Genomic DNA, 17,570 nt, shown 5'->3' with positions numbered 1-17,570 from the left:
TTTTATGTTTTTTACTTGAGCAGTTTAAGAACATTGGAAATGAACTGGTTTCCTTGGCTTTGATGAATTCTTTTAATTTATTTTCTGCTAGTTTATTAGATTTCCCTAGTCCAGGCACTTCTATTATTTGTATGGACATTCATTTACACACTGTGGTCGCAGACTTGATGTTTATATTTTGTTTGTCTAGAATAACTGTTTTTCCATGAGTTACCCTTGTCCCTATGAGTTCACTAAAGATGTGGCAGTTGCCAGTTGATATGTAAGTTTCACCAATTTCAGGATACACAACTATATTTTGGGGACTGCATTGCTTCCCTATTCTTTTGTTATTATTTGTGATTTTTTCTTATGTCTTAATTGGCAATGGAGTTGATTCTATTCAAGATAAATCCAAAGTGAGAGTTTCGTTCAAAATGATATTTTCAGTGTTATGAAGTTGCTAAAAAATTTTATGAAAGAAAAATTAAAGGTAAAAAAACTACAACTGGACAAGTTTAGAAATGCTTCCACTTTGTCTAAAGTGAGGATTTTCCCTAAGGCCACCTTAAACACTGCCGTTCCCGTTGGAACTTTACTCCAAATGCCTTTTTATGGAAAAGGAGACTGTTCATTTGTGTTCATTGCACGGTAAAATGATTTCACTTCAAACGCCCCCTTAGATATGGCCCAACACATCATCTTCTCTTCCCAGTATCACATGAACCAAATATAACTGGACAGAGAAAGAGGCCAAAATTTCAATCTCCCAATCATGTGTTGCTCTAATAATATCTACTTCCCAATTATTAGAGGCATTCAAATTTTGTAGGTATTCAGCCACCGAAGCATCCTTTACCCTTGCTATGTTGAATGTTACTGGGAAGCTTCCTTCAAAGGTTGGGCTTCACACCACACATCATGTCATAACTTTATCTTTGAGCCGTCTCCCACATCAAGTTTTACAAGACTAGAGAAACCTTTTATCCCCTATGTATGTTCTTCCCTAGTCAACTCCAAAAGTCCCATTTTTTTTATAAGCAGATGCAATTTATTAAAAAGCTCAGAAGAGGCAACCCAAGTACACAGCATATATGTATGCAAGGGATAACCCATTTAATGGTCAAAAGAAGAAAAAAAAACCTAGAAATTCAGAAATATTAGCACAGAGATATATTATATGCATCTGTCCATGTATGAAGTGATTGGACTCGCATAATCCAACATAGCTGCTCCAAAAGTCCCCTGAACCTCACGAGAATGCCAATCAGCTCGTGTGCTACCATATTTTATGTCTATTACCCTTATAAATTAAAATTGGTCTGTTGCTCCCCTTCGGATCTTTCCCATATACATTGACTGCAACTTTTTTCTCTAATTAGCAAGTTTGTTACATGCCATCTACAACTATGCTTGTTTTTCTCATGAACAATCCAGTGAACACCAGCATGATGCGATCAACAATAGGCTTATCTGGGGCTTCCACAAGCTTGAATATTACTTCTGAAGGATTGCCCATCTTGGATGCTCTGACAATTGTTACCCGTTCACTGCATAATTGCAGAGTTTTTGGATACTATGGTGGCATTCAAAAGCTTACAGCCTTGATGAAAGGTATCGTATATATAATGTTTGCTACATTGCTTTGAGGTATTGATGCTCTTTGTTTCCATATCCATTGGTGCTTTTGTAATTCTCAAAAGGTTTTTGGCATTTTGCCTTGTGAGTGATACACCTTTTTACCTTGATGCCTAAATCGTAATTGACCGTTACATAGTTGAAGTTGCATATAATTCTGAGACTCAAATGCCAACTTGTTAAGTGCCGTTGGTTGGATGTGCTTTGCTTCATCTGAAGTTATGTGGCAAATGCCAACTTGTTAAGTGCACTGTTGAATTGATTGGATGGCATAATCTCTGTATGTGATAGAGAATCTATGATCTTGTTAAGAGCTGTTGGCTGGAGGGGCTTCATCTGAAGTTATAACCTTATGTAGTGTGCCTTTGACTTGATTGGATGGCATAATCTGTGTGTGGGAGAGGTAAAGAAAGAAAGAGAGGGAGAGAGAGATGAAAAAAGGACAGAGAACCATATATTTCAACTTTTTAGTTGGGTTAGAAAACTATAGTTCGATTCCCATATGTTTAATTTTTTCCAAAAATATCTAGTGATGCATGATTGTATAGCTTGTGGATTTGTAGTATCTTGTCTTTTGCTGCATTAGTGCCTTGAAAAAACTTGACGCATATTCTGGTATGTGATGCTGTCATTGCTGTGGGGTCTTTATCTCTTCTTCCATGATTCCATCCTTTCCGTTTCTTTTTTTTCTTTTAAGCCTGTTTAGTGCTTCTCACAAATATTACTTAAAAAATTGCTTTAAGTCAGCATTTGAATCTTACCTTTCCATTGTTTATGTATTACATTAGTCTCTTTTTATGCTTTAACTGGTTCTTCACAAGTCTTTTTAACTGATCACATATTCTTTGTTCCCCTGTAAGAGCTGGATGGTTTATAAGCACTCTTTACCTGACTTTTCCTAGTTTAGAGGATGCCCGACCATATAATTTGTCCGTCTTCTTGCCTTTAGTGGTCGTATGTACCATTTGCGTTTCCATTTTATACGGTGCTCTAATTTGTGCCAACTGCATGGGTTTCTGTGATGGATTGAGAATGTGCAAATTTTTCTTCCCATAATGAGTTGGCTGTCACATTATGTTTAAATAACCTCTATTTACGTCATGGATTCATTTTCCAGAATTCTAGTGTGGCATTTTTGTCAGAATTGTATGGGCGTTATCGTTACCATTGTGGGTTTTGTTTACTTCAGGTGCTGTTGTCCAACTTAAAACAATAACCAGTGCAGTTTCTGCTGATGAAAGTTTATCTAACTTTGCTGTAGAGAAGACTGGACTCCTTCAACAAATTCTTGGATATGTGGTGTCAATAGCGTGTGGTTTCATTGATTTAGATTCAAATGTATATGAGAAGGTTCAGCTGTATAGAAACAGTGTACAGTTCGTTCCAAGTGGTGGTACATCCGCACTCAACTCTTCTGGTAATTCGAAGGTCCCTTATGAAACAAGGCTACATTGGCATCAGAGGGCTGTTGTTTCTGTGATGGAAGCTGGTGGCCTTAATTGGTTAGTAGGTAAGGTAGGCAACTTATTTCATTTTAAATTTGATCATGGCTTGGTGATAGACGGGAAACCTGTACCAGAGTCATCTGAATTTCAACATATATTATATCGATGGGAATAAATTCCATTCTTTGTAAGTAGAAAGTGATGGGTGAAGTCATAAGTTTATACTCACTGGATGCACCTCTAACTTACGAATAGTTATTATTTTTTTTAATAATGCAATACTGAAAATAAAAAGAAGTCCCATAGATAGTCACCATGGTCCCTATCTATCGCCTGACCTATTCTCATGTTTGGGCAGAGTTTTATACCATTTTAGTTGTCATCTCTCTTGGTTTTGCATGCTACCTTGGCAGCCCTACTGATGCTGATGGATGAGTTTGTAGACAGATATTCCGAATTCTAACTTGGATCAGTACTCCTAATACCTTGATAGCTAATTTTAATATTGGAAGTGAATAAACAAGATATTAAACGTAATTACCAGTGGAGGGAGGTATGAAATGGACTGAATGGGATATCTTGATTGTGTTGCAGAGCTGTTGCGTGTCATCAGAAGGTTGAGCATGAAAGAACAGCGGACAGATATGTCTCTTCACTATTTGACTCTGAGAGTTCTTTGTTCAGCACTATCTGAGAATCCACGGGGTCAAAATCATTTCAAAAGCATAGGAGGCCTTGAAGTTCTACTAGATGGTCTTGGAGTTCCATCAAGTAAAGCACTAACATCTAAAAGCACTTTTTATGCTGGTGAAAAAAGGTATCTATATTACTATTGGTGTGGGGCTTCTTGCATCGTTACAATTGCTTGTCTATAATATCATCTGAATTTATCCCTAAGCTCGTTGAGATCATTAGTGATAGAATCAACACTTTGTTTAGGGAGTGTTTTTTTAAATATGGCAGTTGTGAGGCTGGCAACAAATGTAGTTTTTGAAACTATGAGAAAACACTATCAAACCAGGGAACTTGCTGAATAATAGATTTTCTTTTGTATATTTTGATAACTAATCTCGTTCAAGGCATATAGGGGTGCAACCCATATCTACTTGGGTTATAGAATAGTAACACCCATTGTCACAACCATGACTTCCAAGAAGTGCAGATTGGTAATTTTAGTTGCATGTTTGTCATTTTTATTAATTTTCACAGATCCATTTTAGAAACTTTAGAGTAGTAGAGGTGTAAATGAGTCAAGTTCAAACGAGTAGTGGGGGGGGGGGGTCAAACTTTGTTCATTTAAGTTTAATTTGAATACGAGTTGAGTTTGTGTTTACACATGAGCTACATTTTATGTTCATGAGTAGCTTATTAATTTTTTGAATGAGTTCAAGCTTGTTCATGAGTTATTTAATTTTGACAATAAATATTTATTGATAAGTTCCTTTTGGCAATATATATAATTTATATTATATCTCATACTTTTATTTACAGAATATTTAATATCTTTGTATAGTTTTTCGACTTAAAAGTTTGTTGACTTCATCCAACTTAGAGAATATAATATCAGTGATTGCAGAAGCTGTGCAGCCATTGTTTGATAAAAGGCAAACTGTCATATATATTATCATTTTTTTTCCAATTTCTTTTCAAATTCTAAGATGCAACACTATTGGTTTTTGTTTATGGATACTTGAAGGGAACTGTTTTATTGTTGGGTTTTCCTAGTACACATGCTTCTGTTTTAGATGGAGTCTTTTGGAAGTTTTTTGTTGTACTCTCTATTTTGCAAGTTCTGATATATCATTGCTCAAATGTTCATTGCAGAGACGAAAACCCCTTGCTAGAAATTTTCCAGCTACACGTTCTTTCTCTGGAAGTTCTAAGAGAGGCAGTGTATCCTTTATCTTGTCTCTAATCTTGGACACTAGAATTTGAATGCACTGAAGGGTTATTTCATAATAAAACAAAGGAACTTTGTGTTTCTATAGTCAACTAAAACTTGGGTTTCTTTTATTGGACTGAGATTAGTGCTCCCTAACTTCTGGTACTTCTTAAATGCATCAATGCATGCATGCTTCATGGTTGTAAACTCAAGTCACTGGTTTAAATTCCATGCGATAAAGCACAGCATTGGCTTTGTTTGGTTCCCTCAAGCCCTGATTTTTCAGGAGGGTTTTCTGAAATGTTCCAAACTTTCCATATGCATTTCCCTTTTTTCGGTAAGCAGTAATTCCCTTGACAAGTATTCAGCTTTGGGAATTTGAACAATATGCAGTTTCTGTGTGAAAATGGAAGAGTGCAAAAATTTGCGAATAGCTTCTGTTCACCTGCTTTCATGCTTCAAGAGTACACACAACAGAGCAAAGATTTGTCTGGGCAGCATAGGAATCAAATATCTGTTATTGATCTTAGCAATGAAAATCCTATGAAAACCAGTACGGCAGAGCATTTTGTTCCCCTTCCTACCAGTGCTTATTCTCAGCTTTGGAATGAGTATATTGGTAAGCTGGTTGGAATACTTTGTTCTTTCCTTTTTGCTCCAGAAGATACAAGATCTCGTAATGTCGAAGTGTCTTCTGGTCAAGTTGCCATACCCATTTCTTCAGTGTATGGTGAACTTTCAATTAAATGGGTTATGAGGGTTCTTCTCACAGTGTTCCCTTGCGTCAAGGCTTGTTCAGATCAGAATGAGTTGCCAAACCATTTAAGGTGAAGTTTACAAATTTTCTACAACAATTCAACTTGTATGCTTGCTGTAAAATTTGTCCTACAAGCTGCATTACTGTTATTTTTATTTTGGCTTCAATGTCTTACGGAACTCATGTTTTCTCTGCATATTTTGGTTGTATGTTTTCTACTACAGGGTCTTTCTCAATACACTGCAGCGCTATGTACTAAATACATTTAGGAAGGTTCTTGTTTCATCACCTGTATTGCTGGAAGTATTTCGGGAAGAGGGAATATGGAATCTTGTCTTCTCGGAGAATTTTTTCTATTTTGGACCATCTTCAGAGGAGTTTTCTGAAGAGTATTACACTTACCATGATGGGTCTCCTAGGAAACCAGAAATATATGCTACTACCAGTAGCACTGATGGTCAAGTGAAATCTAGTGGGGTTGAAACTCTACAAATGGAAGTAATTTCATTCCTGGAATTTGCTGCAACTTCTAATGGCAGTGCACATAATTTGGTTGGTACTCCTTTTAGTTTGAACCTTTGTATTAAATAGTTCTTTTCATTTAGCTTATATGTTTGTCATTAAGCTTATATTTTTTTTGTCTTATTTAACCAGGACATGGATTAGGATTTTGGTCGAAATTCTTATATGATTAAGATCTGGTTTATGGATTGGAACATAGAGTATAGGCTAAGATATGGGTATCAGGTGTACAGAAAAGGCAGAGAGATCTAGTCTAAGATGTCTAGTTGTGTTGACTTTTCTTAATTTACTAGGTAGTTGCTTTACATAAGCGTTATTCTTGGATGCAATGGCTTGCCACCTTGGATCTGCAAGTGTGTTGTCAGGTTCAATATATGCCTTCTATAAAAAATTTCTGTGTATCTTATGTTCGAATGGGCAAGGGAGAAGAATTGCCTTGCAATTGTTGAATTGGAAATTTCCAAATTTGAATCTGCTGTCCTTCACAATATGATTGAAGATGTATATTTTGAAGAAGATCACGTGGTGTGCTGGGGAGTTTGATCTGTAAAATGGACCATTTGAAATGTTTTGAAAAAAATGTGTTTTCCTGCTGCTTTTCACGCATTTATGTGATGTGCCTTGGGTATTCCTTTGAGGCTTTACTTATACAAAAAAAAAAAAATTCCTTTGAGGCTTTACTTTTTTGTGTTTATTTTTACTTTGACACACACCGTTGTCTCTATATATGATAGGATCATGAAACAGTTACTCAATGTTATGATGCTTTTTTTTTTCTATTTCAATATGAATAAAATATCTTCTTACTTAAAAAAAAGAAGAAAAAGTTATGTTGCTTTTTTCCTCATAGTAATTTCAGGGAATTTTATTTGATCATATATGGTGCTCTAGTGCCTTCAAGGTATCTTGCATTAGTCTGTTGGGAATTTTTCTTTAACCTTTTTTTCTCCCCTCTTTTCTTCCCCCCTTAATGCTATGGCAGCCTGAATCGTCTGCTTTGTTAGATGCCCTCGAACAATCTGCATATAATCCTGAGATCGCAAGTGTTCTTGCTAAGAGTCTACGCTGCATATTACAGCTTTCAGCTGAGAAAACTGTTGCTTCTTTTAAGACCCTTAATGCAGTTCCTCGGGTGCTTAAAGTTGCTTGCATTCAAGCTGAAGAAGCTAGACGGTCTGGAAATAGTAATTACATAGAAGCAGTTCAAACTACCCATCATCAGAGATCCGATTCACATGAGATATCCCTAAGTTTGATTAAGTGCCTGAAAACATCGATGGAGCTCTTCACAGAATTTCTTTCAATAGCAGATGATGCAAGAATTTTTGTTTTGCACAGTTCTGCATGTATTGATTGTTTGTTTGATTTATTCTGGGAAGAAGGTTTGAGAAGCCTTGTGCTTGAACATATACTTGGGCTCATGAAGGTATTATTTTATCATATGATTCTGGTTTCCTGATTGCTATAGTGTGAAAGTCAACTGAACTGATTATTCTTTTTCTTTCCTATTTTGCTTCCTTCTCAGATTGTTCCTATCAATGAAGAAGATCAAAAAGCAAAGTTGCAGTTATGTTCCAAATATCTTGAAACATTTACTCAAATAAAGGAACATGAAAAGAAATTTGCAGAAATTTCTATTGATCTATTAGTTGGAATGAGAGATCTGCTCCTGACTGATCCAGTGGTAAATCACCATGTAGTGATTATTTGCTTGCTTTTGATATAGTCTTATTGAAATGCATGTGTGAGTGAGTGTATGAAAGTTAGCTCCCGTACATCAATTTTTTTTTTTTTTTTTACATTTTGATGCCTAACAAATTTGTGTTACTTCAGTACTATCAGGCCTTATTCCGTGATGGAGAGTGCTTTTTGCATGTAGTCTCTTTACTGAATGGTAACCTTGATGAGGCAGATGGAGAAAAGTTGGTTTTGAATGTCCTTCAAACTCTGACTTGTCTGCTTGCAAGTAACGATGCCTCAAAGGTAATCTATTTTTCTCTCTCTGTGTTCTCTCTCTCTCTCCTTCTCTCTGTGTGTTTGCTTTGGTTGGTGGTAGTACTGGAACAACAACTAGAAACCTTTGAACATTTTTATGCAGATTCACTCTATTTTCTCATTAGGGAATAGCTTGGTGTTCTCTCTCTCTCTCTTGTTTCTCCTCTTATGGTTGTATTCTTCTTTATACATTATTTGTTATTGTCTTGTTGTGCTTTATTTGTTTTTATGCTATTTCTCTCCCAAAAGCCTAGCTGATTGCAACTCTGTGGTTTTCTTTAAATATTTTGTCTGTGCACTCTTTTTTGACGATGGATTGAGCACTTAGTAGTAGCAGTTACGTATCAGTGCTAGCAGTAATTAATTGGTGTCGGTAGTGTTTAGGCATTTTAATTTTCAGTCTGAGTTGTTGGTGAACTGCTTTTAGTGGTGTTTTTTTCAATATTATGTTTGTATTTTAGCTTGCACTTGGTATATTTTTTGCAGGATGCATTTAGAGCTCTTGCTGGAAAGGGTTACCAGACATTACAAAGTTTGCTGTTAGACTTCTGCCAGTGGCATCCAAGTGAAGGGCTTTTGAACGGGCTTCTTGATATGCTTGTTGATGGAAAGTTTGAGATGAAATCAAGCCCGATAATCAAGGTGATTTGATGGTCCAAACCTTCTCTGAGTTTCTGAACATCTTTAGGTTCTTGTTATCTGGTTATGCTTACTGATAATACGAAGCTTTCTGCTGATGATCTTGCATGCATGCAAAAAAATTGATACATGCTTTGATTTCTGAGTTGCCTCTCATGTTTAACTCTTTTTTTTCCCTGGTGATACAGAATGAAGATGTCATCATACTTTATCTATGTGTGCTGCAGAAGGTTGTTGGTTTGTCTCTTTTTCTAGATAACTTGTTCATCCTCATTTCCTTGATTTTAGATTTAAATCTGTGTAATTGTGATTGTTATTTGGTTTTGGTGTCTGTATGGAAATATACTTTCTTGTCATACTTGCTATTTTTTGATCGGGCAGAGCAGTGAGTTGTTGCGGCATCATGGACTGGATGTGTTCCAACAGCTGCTCAGGGATTCCCTTTCTAATCGAGCGGCATGTGTCAGAGCTGGAATGCTAAACTTTCTTCTTGATTGGTTTTCTCAAGAAGATAATGATAGTATTATCTTGAAAATTGCCCACTTAGTCCGGGTCATTGGTGGGCATAGCATATCTGGGCGGGATATTCGTAAAATCTTTGCCCTGCTGCGAAGAGAGAAAGTTGGGAGTCAGCAACAGAACAGCTCGCTACTGTTGACCACTGTTTTGTCAATGCTAAATGAAAAGGGACCAACTGCCTTTTTTGATCTGAATGGGAATAATTCTGTAAGCTCTTGTGCCATCTTTTGAAGCAATTTCAAAGTACAGACACGTCTAGCTTAAACTCAGAGAAAAGATTTACATAGATTTTACTGAAAAAAAAAACAGATTTACGTTAATTTCTGGAACATGTTAAATTTGGATTGTTTACCTGATATAAAAATGCTGGCAAAACCTGCTACAGCAAAGAATAATTATATTTTTCTATTATTAAGCATTCTGTATGATGTTCAGCATGCTGTTCATTCCATGGCCAAAAAAATTTCTGATTGGGTTTGTAGTTCACATAATAAGGGATTCATGTACTTTCACACTGAGCAATAATTGAATATCAACTGCAGACTTTGCTATATTTTTATACTCATGCTTCTATTTCCAAAATTAATGCTCTTCTATATAAAAAACCTTTCATTCTTACAAACTGCTTCTATCCAAATAATCTTTGAATAAAAGAGGATTCCAGACATGGGTTGTTTCTTATTTATTACGTGGTATTTGTTAATTACTTTTGTGTCTTGGAGAGGTGTTCGTTTATTCAATTATCTGTTCCAAAGTATTCTCTTTGCAATTCTCAGTGCAAGATAGGAACATTTATGTAATAGTTCTGCTGGAAGTTATTTCTTCTGCCTAAAATCCTTTGGTAATGTTCCAATGGTCAATTGTAATTGATTTTAATGGCATGAACATTCATGGTTTCTTGTATCACTAGAACATCACTCCTAGGCGTTGCTCTTGTATATGACCTGTGTACTTGGGCTTTTGCCTATTCTTATGATCAATAAAATCTTATATACCGATAAAAAAGAGTAATGTTTCTTTGGGTATTCCTTCAGAAAATTTATTTTTTAATAATTTTTCTTTTATGTCTTGTAGGGGATCATAATTGAAACGCCTGTGCAGTGGCCACTCAATAAGGGTTTTTCTTTTTCATGTTGGCTTAGGGTAGAGAACTTCCCAAGGAGTGGAACAATGGGTCTTTTCAGTTTTCTCACAGAAAATGGGAGGGGATGCATGGCTATGGTTGCAAAGGACAAGCTTATTTATGAGGTAAAAGATATACTTTCAGTTAGGAAATTCCTTGGTGCTTAATTTGTGCTTTATCTGGAAATGTGTTATCATTAATACAAGTTATTGCATATTTTGTTCAAACTTGTGGTATTCTTAATTGTTTTGGCCTTTTTGTACTTTTATGTTGGTAAGCTTAAACCTCTAGGGGTTGGCTCAAGTGGTTAGAGCCTTGGTCTTGGTAATATGCTCCCTCCAGGTCTAAGGTTCGAACCCCTTGGGTGCAAAAAATTTCTAGGGGCCATCGGATTGGAGGAATTTCCCTTGAATTACAGAGGTGCACCTACGGGAAACTCCTTGCCAAGGGTCTGTGCACCTTTGGTTTTTTTTGGGACATCCGGTACCAATATAAAAAATGTAGGTAAGCTTACTGCCGATTGCATGCCATACTATTCTTGAAAAGTTTTTTTCCCTGCCTTTTGCAGTCAATAAATCTGAAGCGACAGTGTGTCCAGCTGCGTGCTAATCTTGTAAAAAAGAAATGGCATTTTCTTTGTATAACTCATAGCATTGGAAGAGCCTTTTCGGGGGGTAGCTTATTGAGGTGTTACGTCGACGGTGATCTCGTTTCATTCGAAAGATGCAGGTTGTAGGTCATCTCTATTATTACTTCACAATTATATTTTGTTTTGATCATGGAAAAAATATTTGTGCGATTATATTCCCCCCTACCCCATTATGAAAACAGAGACTTCCCTAAGCATCACACTTTCTTGTTTCAGATATGCAAAAGTTAATGAGTCCTTAACAAGTTGCACAATTGGTGCAAAAATTAGCGTGCCTATATTTGATGAAGATCCCACTTTGCAATCAATCAAAGATTCAGTTCCTTTTCTTGGCCAGATTGGTCCTGTTTATTTGTTTAGCGATGCCATTTCTTCTGAGCAAGTCCGCGGTATATACTCCCTCGGACCAAGCTATATGTATTCCTTCCTTGAGAATGAAGCAGCACCTTTTTATGATCACCCATTGCCTAGTGGAATTCTTGATGCTAAAGACGGCCTTGCATCCAAAATTATCTTTGGACTTAATGCGCAGGTTTGCTCTCTTACATGGACCACTAGGTCCATTACTTCTCTCTTAGTCTACTCTTTTGCCTGGCTATGAAATCTAAAACATTCATTTCTTCTCTCAGGCAAGTGATGGCAGGACATTGTTTAATGTTTCTCCTTTGTTGGATCATGCAATCGACAAGAACTCATTTAAATCATCTGTGATGATTGGTACACAATTATGTTCTAGGCGTTTACTGCAACAGATAATTTACTGTGTTGGGGGTGTATCTGTTTTCTTTCCTCTAATAACACAATCTGTTAGATATGAGAATGAAGAAAGTGTACAACTTGAATATACATTCATTACACCTGTCACAAGAGAGCGTCTAACCGCTGAAGTTATTGAGCTAGTTGCTTCCGTACTGGATGAGAATTTGGCAAATCAACAACAAATGCATCTTCTTTCCGGATTTTCAATACTTGGATTTTTGTTGCAATCAGTTCCTCCAGGGCAACTTAATTTGGAAACTCTTTCAGCTTTGAAACATCTGTTAAATGTCGTTGCAAACAGTGGTATGTATTACACTTTTCTCATTTAATCTTCCTCAAAGTCATACATTGATTGCTTTTTCTCTTTTGTTGCCTTTATCTCAATTGAACTCATAGTATTGGTTTGATGTATTTATGCTTTTTTTTATTCCCTCCAGGCTTGGCTGAGCTGCTTGTCAAAGATGCCATATCTAGCATATTTCTTAATCCTCTCATCTGGCTCTACACAGCATACAAGGTTCAGCGTGAATTGTACATGTTTCTCAACCAACAATTTGATAATGATCCGAGGTTGCTTAAAAGTCTATGTGGTCTCCCACGTGTTCTTGATATAATACGCCAATTTTACTGGGATAATGCATCTCGATTTGCTATTGGCAGTAAGCCTCTTCTGCATCCCATCACCAAGCTAGTTATTGGAGAGAGGCCTAGCCATGAAGAAATACGTAAAATTCGCCTTCTCTTATTAAGTCTTGGTGAAATGAGCCTCAGGTATAGTTTGTTTACCATTTGAGAGTGTTCTTTGGTCTCCGAACACGTACTTGCAGTCATCTTTTCTTTTTCTGTGGTAGCCAGATATTATCTTTTCCAAGTTTACATTTAAAGACGTCCTGGGTGATATGCAGGCAAAATATTGTGGCAGCAGATATAAAAGCTCTCATAGCTTTTTTTGAGAGAAGTCAAGATATGACATGCATTGAAGATGTTTTACATGTGGTTATTCGTGCTGTTTCTCAGAAACCACTGCTTGCTTCTTTCCTTGAACAAGTCAACATGATTGGTGGCTGTCACATTTTTGTTAATCTTCTTCAGAGGTTGGTCCTCAATGTGGCAAATTCAATAATAGATGAAGTGATGAAACTTAGCACCAGAGTGATGTTCAGCTCTATTTCATTGTTTATATTTGGGTTCTTTTCTAGTATCACGAATGTGTTGAATCCTTTGAGATTTGAATTATCATCACACATTGCTAAGCCTTGGATACAATAATATGTGATGGTGCTTTCCTGTTGAGTAGTTGTGATGCAATAAAGTGGGGAACACATTGGCAATGACTTTAAGTATAGGGAATGAACAAGAAAGCTGAGTATGCCAATTTACAGCAACCCTTGTTCAAAATTAATACTATAATCTAACAGCCTCTAGGACCTAATACTTATTTTGATGTTTTAACTCAGTTCTGTTATTTATATATAATCCCCTCTGATGTTTATTAAGAAGAACATTTTTTTCCGAATTTTCTTCTAAATTATTTTGTAAGTTATCTTTATTGAAAGCGGAGAGGGGCACAACTTAAGATACATGGTGTATATAAGAGAACCTGATTAGAGGGAAGAAGTAAAAGGAAAAGATATAAAATCTAATTTAAAATGCCAGATGTATATTTGAATTATTCATATTTGTTATGGGTTTATGATAGTGGCATGTCTATCAACTAGTTAGCTAGCCACTATTACCACAACTAAATGAAAGGTCTGTGTTGTATCTTTGTCAGTAAATGCTATAGTATCAACCTCAATTAGTGTAACATTGGTTTTGTTGTGAAACTTTTGGTGAGTATACAAACTAGAACATCATAGAAGCTTTCTGAGTTGAAAGGATGATTGAATTGCTTTTGAGAAACCAATTATATTCTTGCTTGAGTAAGAAAGAGCAACAGGAGTTCATGAGATTCATTTGTTGTCAATGGATTTAAAGTGACATTTGACGTACTCTTTCAGAAGTCAAGTCTGAATCCCTTGTCTCCATATTGTCTAGAACCTCAAGTATTCCCATTGAGCAGCTCTGGCTTGTTCTACCCAAGGGAAATTCTGAAACTTTGTTTCCTCTGAAAAATGTGTGTACTCTTCCGCTGTGTTCTAATAAACGATATGTTAGTGCAAATATCATTCTGCAATTAGAATTCATTATAATACTGTTGTTGCAAATAGATGATTATACATGGCCCCGTTATAGTTTTAGTTATACATTGTTCTATTGTTAATATTATTGTTATTGTTATTATGCTGCCGGAGGTTGCAAAAGAAAGTTTTTGAAGACTTTTATTTTCTTTTACAGGGAATTTGAGCCTATCAGATTACTTAGTTTGCAGTTCCTAGGAAGACTTTTGGTTGGTCTTCCATCTGAGAAAAAGGGAGCAAGGTTCTTCAATCTAGCTGTGGGAAGATCCAGATTGCTCTCAGAAAACCATAGGAAGATCAGTTTAAGGATGCAACCAATTTTCTCTGCCATATCTGATAGGTTGTTCAGGTTTCCACAGACAGATAATTTGTGTGCTACCTTGTTTGATGTTCTTCTTGGAGGTGCTAGTCCCAAACAGGTAATCACGACTAATTTTTTTGATAAATAAGTCAAGACTCTGGTAATCACAACATTATAGTGAAACCACTTTTTTTGCTACCTTCATTGTTGCTTGTTAGTATTTAGTTCTCAGGAGTGATGCAAGCACACAAATTTCTTTATAGCTATCTAAATTATATGAACTTTAACTTTGAATTATAACTTCTGTTTATAGGTGTTACAGAAGCAAAACCAGATTGACAGGCAGAGAAGCAAGGGACATGACTCTCATTTTTTCCTTCCTCAAATGTTGGTGCTCATCTTCAGATTCCTGTCATGCTGTGATGATGTATCTGGAAGAATGAAAATAATCACAGATCTTCTTGATCTTCTTGATTCAAATCCTTCAAATATTGAAGCTTTTATGGTATTATTACATTATATCTTCAAATCATATCTTTATGCTTATGTTAACTGCGTAAAAATACTGTCTGAATTCTCAAATGTTGTAAACAGGAATATGGGTGGAATGCTTGGTTAATGGCTTCTGTACAGCTTGACGTGCTAAAAAACTACAAAGATGAGGCACGAAATGAGTGTGACAATGAGATAAATGAGCAACATCTATTGAGGAGCTTGTTTTGTGTTGTTCTTAGTTACTACATGCATTCTGTAAAAGGTGGCTGGCAACAGTTAGAAGAGACAGTGATTTTCCTACTTGCACACTTTGAGCAGGTTTGTTGTGATTTTTTTTTTTCCTTTTTTTTTTATAGGTAGGTTTGTTGGAATCTTTTGAAAGTAGTTTAGTCTGTAGTTCTTTTTATAAATTTTTTTTTTATCAGTAAAAAGTAGTTATCAGTAAATATGAATGAAGATAGGCATAGCCTATGTACACAGGAAGTATACAATAGAAAACACCTAAATACATTCTTAATAATCTTTTTATAAATTTATGTTACATTGGTTTGCTTAAATATTTTATCTCTGCAGGGAGGTGTCTCTTATAAATGCTTGCTTCGTGATATATATGGTGATCTAATACGGAGGCTGATGGACTTATCTTCTGTGGAGAATGTCTTTGTTTCTCAACCATGTAGAGATAATACATTATACCTACTAAGACTGGTTGACGAGATGCTTATATCTGAAGTAGACCATAAACTTCCGGTATACAACTTTTTGAGACTCTACAAGTTGATTATTCTGACTGGAATGTGGTCTGAAATATTGTTGTCAGTGTCATAGTCATATACTTTGTCACTAAGTTTTGCTCAGACCCCATCTTTCTTTTCTACCCCCTGCCCCTTCCCTAAAAAAGGGAAAAAAAAAACACATGAAAAGGAATAGTAATTTTGAAATCACATCAAACATTTGCTTGCCTTGTAATAATCTAGTATTATTTCTCCATTCCTTAGGCTCATTTATCATCCGCTTTTTGGATAACCAAGATACTAGAAAGGGTCACACGACTTATCCCTTTTTGTATACTTATTCACTCTATGTACACAATTCATAGGATTGTTGAAACTACATAATTACATGGTCGCTTTGTCTATAAAACAAAAAGAACCATGTAACAATTTCTAGTTCTTAATTTGGTGTACTCATATGTATACCTCCGGTGTACTTGGGCTATGCCTATCTTTATCAATACAATTGCTTCTTACTTATAAAAAAAAAACAACCAATGGTGAATTAGGTGACTAGGTTGGGATGATGTACAATGGTGTTAAATTATGTTTTTTTTTCAGATGTAGGTTTGGATATGATAGTTAGAAACCCAATACTCTTTCATCTTCTAGTACTAACCTGAGGTGTTAAATTCGGTTGTCCTTAGATATGAGCATTTCAGCACTCTACAGTCATGGTTGTTAATAGATCCTATGAGCATCCATAGAGGTCACATTGCATTGTCATTTTTGTGAATTGACTCCTAACTTTCTACTTGAGTACTTTCTCTTTCACTACAAAGGTAATAAGTTGGTTTAATACATCTTTCTTGCAGTTTCCAGCTAGTAGTGCTGATTTTTCTCTCGACTCCTTTGAATTAGACCATCACCAAGATTATAGTGCTGCCTTATACAAGGTCTTGCATGGAGAATTTGACGATCAAATTTCTAGGTATTATTATGAATTTTTTTTTTCAAGTGTTGCCTAAAATATCTGTTGTTCGTTATACGCATCTGTGTTATTATCTTATTTATTCATGGAGTTTGTGTTGATTTCTATGATTTATAATATCTTTAGGTGTGTGGTCATTGCAAGTTTTACAAATATTTCTCAATGATTTAACTGCTTGAAAACTTTTTTTTTTTTTTTTTATAAGTAAGAAATTTATTGAAACCACGTAATTAGGCATAGCCCAAGTACATAGTAAGGATACAAGAGAAAACACCTAATTACAAGCTAAAGCTGAAAAACAGCACAAAAGTCATTGGGACTAAACCCATCCATTACAATAACCGAAGCCCAAAGCAACAAAGTATGAAAAAGAAAGCTCTAATTTCATCCAATGAGTGTTCTCTATTGTCGAAATAACGACCATTCCTCTCATTCCAAATACACTACATAAGACAAGAGGAACCATTTCTTAACAGCCGCTATTTGATGATTTCCTTGAATCCCTCTCCAACAGGCCAAAAGATTAGATTCACCACACTCTTGGGCATCGCCCAAGCAATGCCAAGCTTGGCAAAGACCTCATCCCACAAAGCCCTCGACACATCACAATGAAGAAGTTGATCCGCCAATTCTCCACACATTTTGCACATAAAGCACCAATCCATAGCAACGATACCGCACTCTCAGCTTATCAATAGTAAGGATTTTCCCATGAGAAGCCAACCACCTGAAGAATCGGACCTTGAGAGGCACTTTACCATCTCCAAATATTATTCCAATGGAAAAAATCAGTAGAAGGATGTGACACCAAGACCTTGTACAAAGATCTAACCAAGAATTTCTTATTACCAAGCGGATTCCAGATTAATCTATCCTCCCCTCCAGATTTTAAATTTAAAGCATAGAGCAAGCTATAAAAATCAGTGATGGCCCACACCTCCCAATCGTGGGCATCTCTAATAAAACTTTCTGACCACTGGATA

At 36.0% G+C, this 17,570-nt stretch overlaps 1 protein-coding gene across 2 annotated transcripts in view; it reads left to right on the top strand.

Annotated features, from left to right (window-relative positions):
• The window catches only part of LOC109021172 (BEACH domain-containing protein B), a 58,985-nt gene that overhangs the window by 14,736 nt on the left and 26,679 nt on the right, over positions 1-17,570 (top strand). The window contains exons 5-27 of one of the 2 annotated variants that reach the window (XM_019003745.2): positions 1,417-1,593; positions 2,807-3,127; positions 3,657-3,879; positions 4,887-4,955; positions 5,313-5,771; positions 5,926-6,253; positions 7,206-7,649; positions 7,749-7,907; positions 8,057-8,206; positions 8,705-8,860; positions 9,046-9,087; positions 9,239-9,583; positions 10,451-10,624; positions 11,068-11,228; positions 11,365-11,680; positions 11,778-12,210; positions 12,345-12,678; positions 12,813-13,001; positions 14,245-14,506; positions 14,702-14,893; positions 14,983-15,201; positions 15,457-15,633; positions 16,472-16,587. In XM_019003745.2, coding sequence (XP_018859290.2) covers positions 1,417-1,593; positions 2,807-3,127; positions 3,657-3,879; positions 4,887-4,955; positions 5,313-5,771; positions 5,926-6,253; positions 7,206-7,649; positions 7,749-7,907; positions 8,057-8,206; positions 8,705-8,860; positions 9,046-9,087; positions 9,239-9,583; positions 10,451-10,624; positions 11,068-11,228; positions 11,365-11,680; positions 11,778-12,210; positions 12,345-12,678; positions 12,813-13,001; positions 14,245-14,506; positions 14,702-14,893; positions 14,983-15,201; positions 15,457-15,633; positions 16,472-16,587 — 5,446 coding nt within the window. The remainder of the gene's footprint in view (positions 1-1,416; positions 1,594-2,806; positions 3,128-3,656; positions 3,880-4,886; positions 4,956-5,312; positions 5,772-5,925; positions 6,254-7,205; positions 7,650-7,748; positions 7,908-8,056; positions 8,207-8,704; positions 8,861-9,045; positions 9,088-9,238; positions 9,584-10,450; positions 10,625-11,067; positions 11,229-11,364; positions 11,681-11,777; positions 12,211-12,344; positions 12,679-12,812; positions 13,002-14,244; positions 14,507-14,701; positions 14,894-14,982; positions 15,202-15,456; positions 15,634-16,471; positions 16,588-17,570) is intronic. The other variant, XM_035682747.1, reaches the window with a different exon arrangement.

This window comes from Juglans regia, chromosome 11 (assembly GCF_001411555.2).
Source record: "Juglans regia cultivar Chandler chromosome 11, Walnut 2.0, whole genome shotgun sequence".
Lineage (NCBI taxonomy): Eukaryota > Viridiplantae > Streptophyta > Magnoliopsida > Fagales > Juglandaceae > Juglans > Juglans regia.
This window is presented reverse-complemented; position numbering and strand designations above follow the sequence as displayed.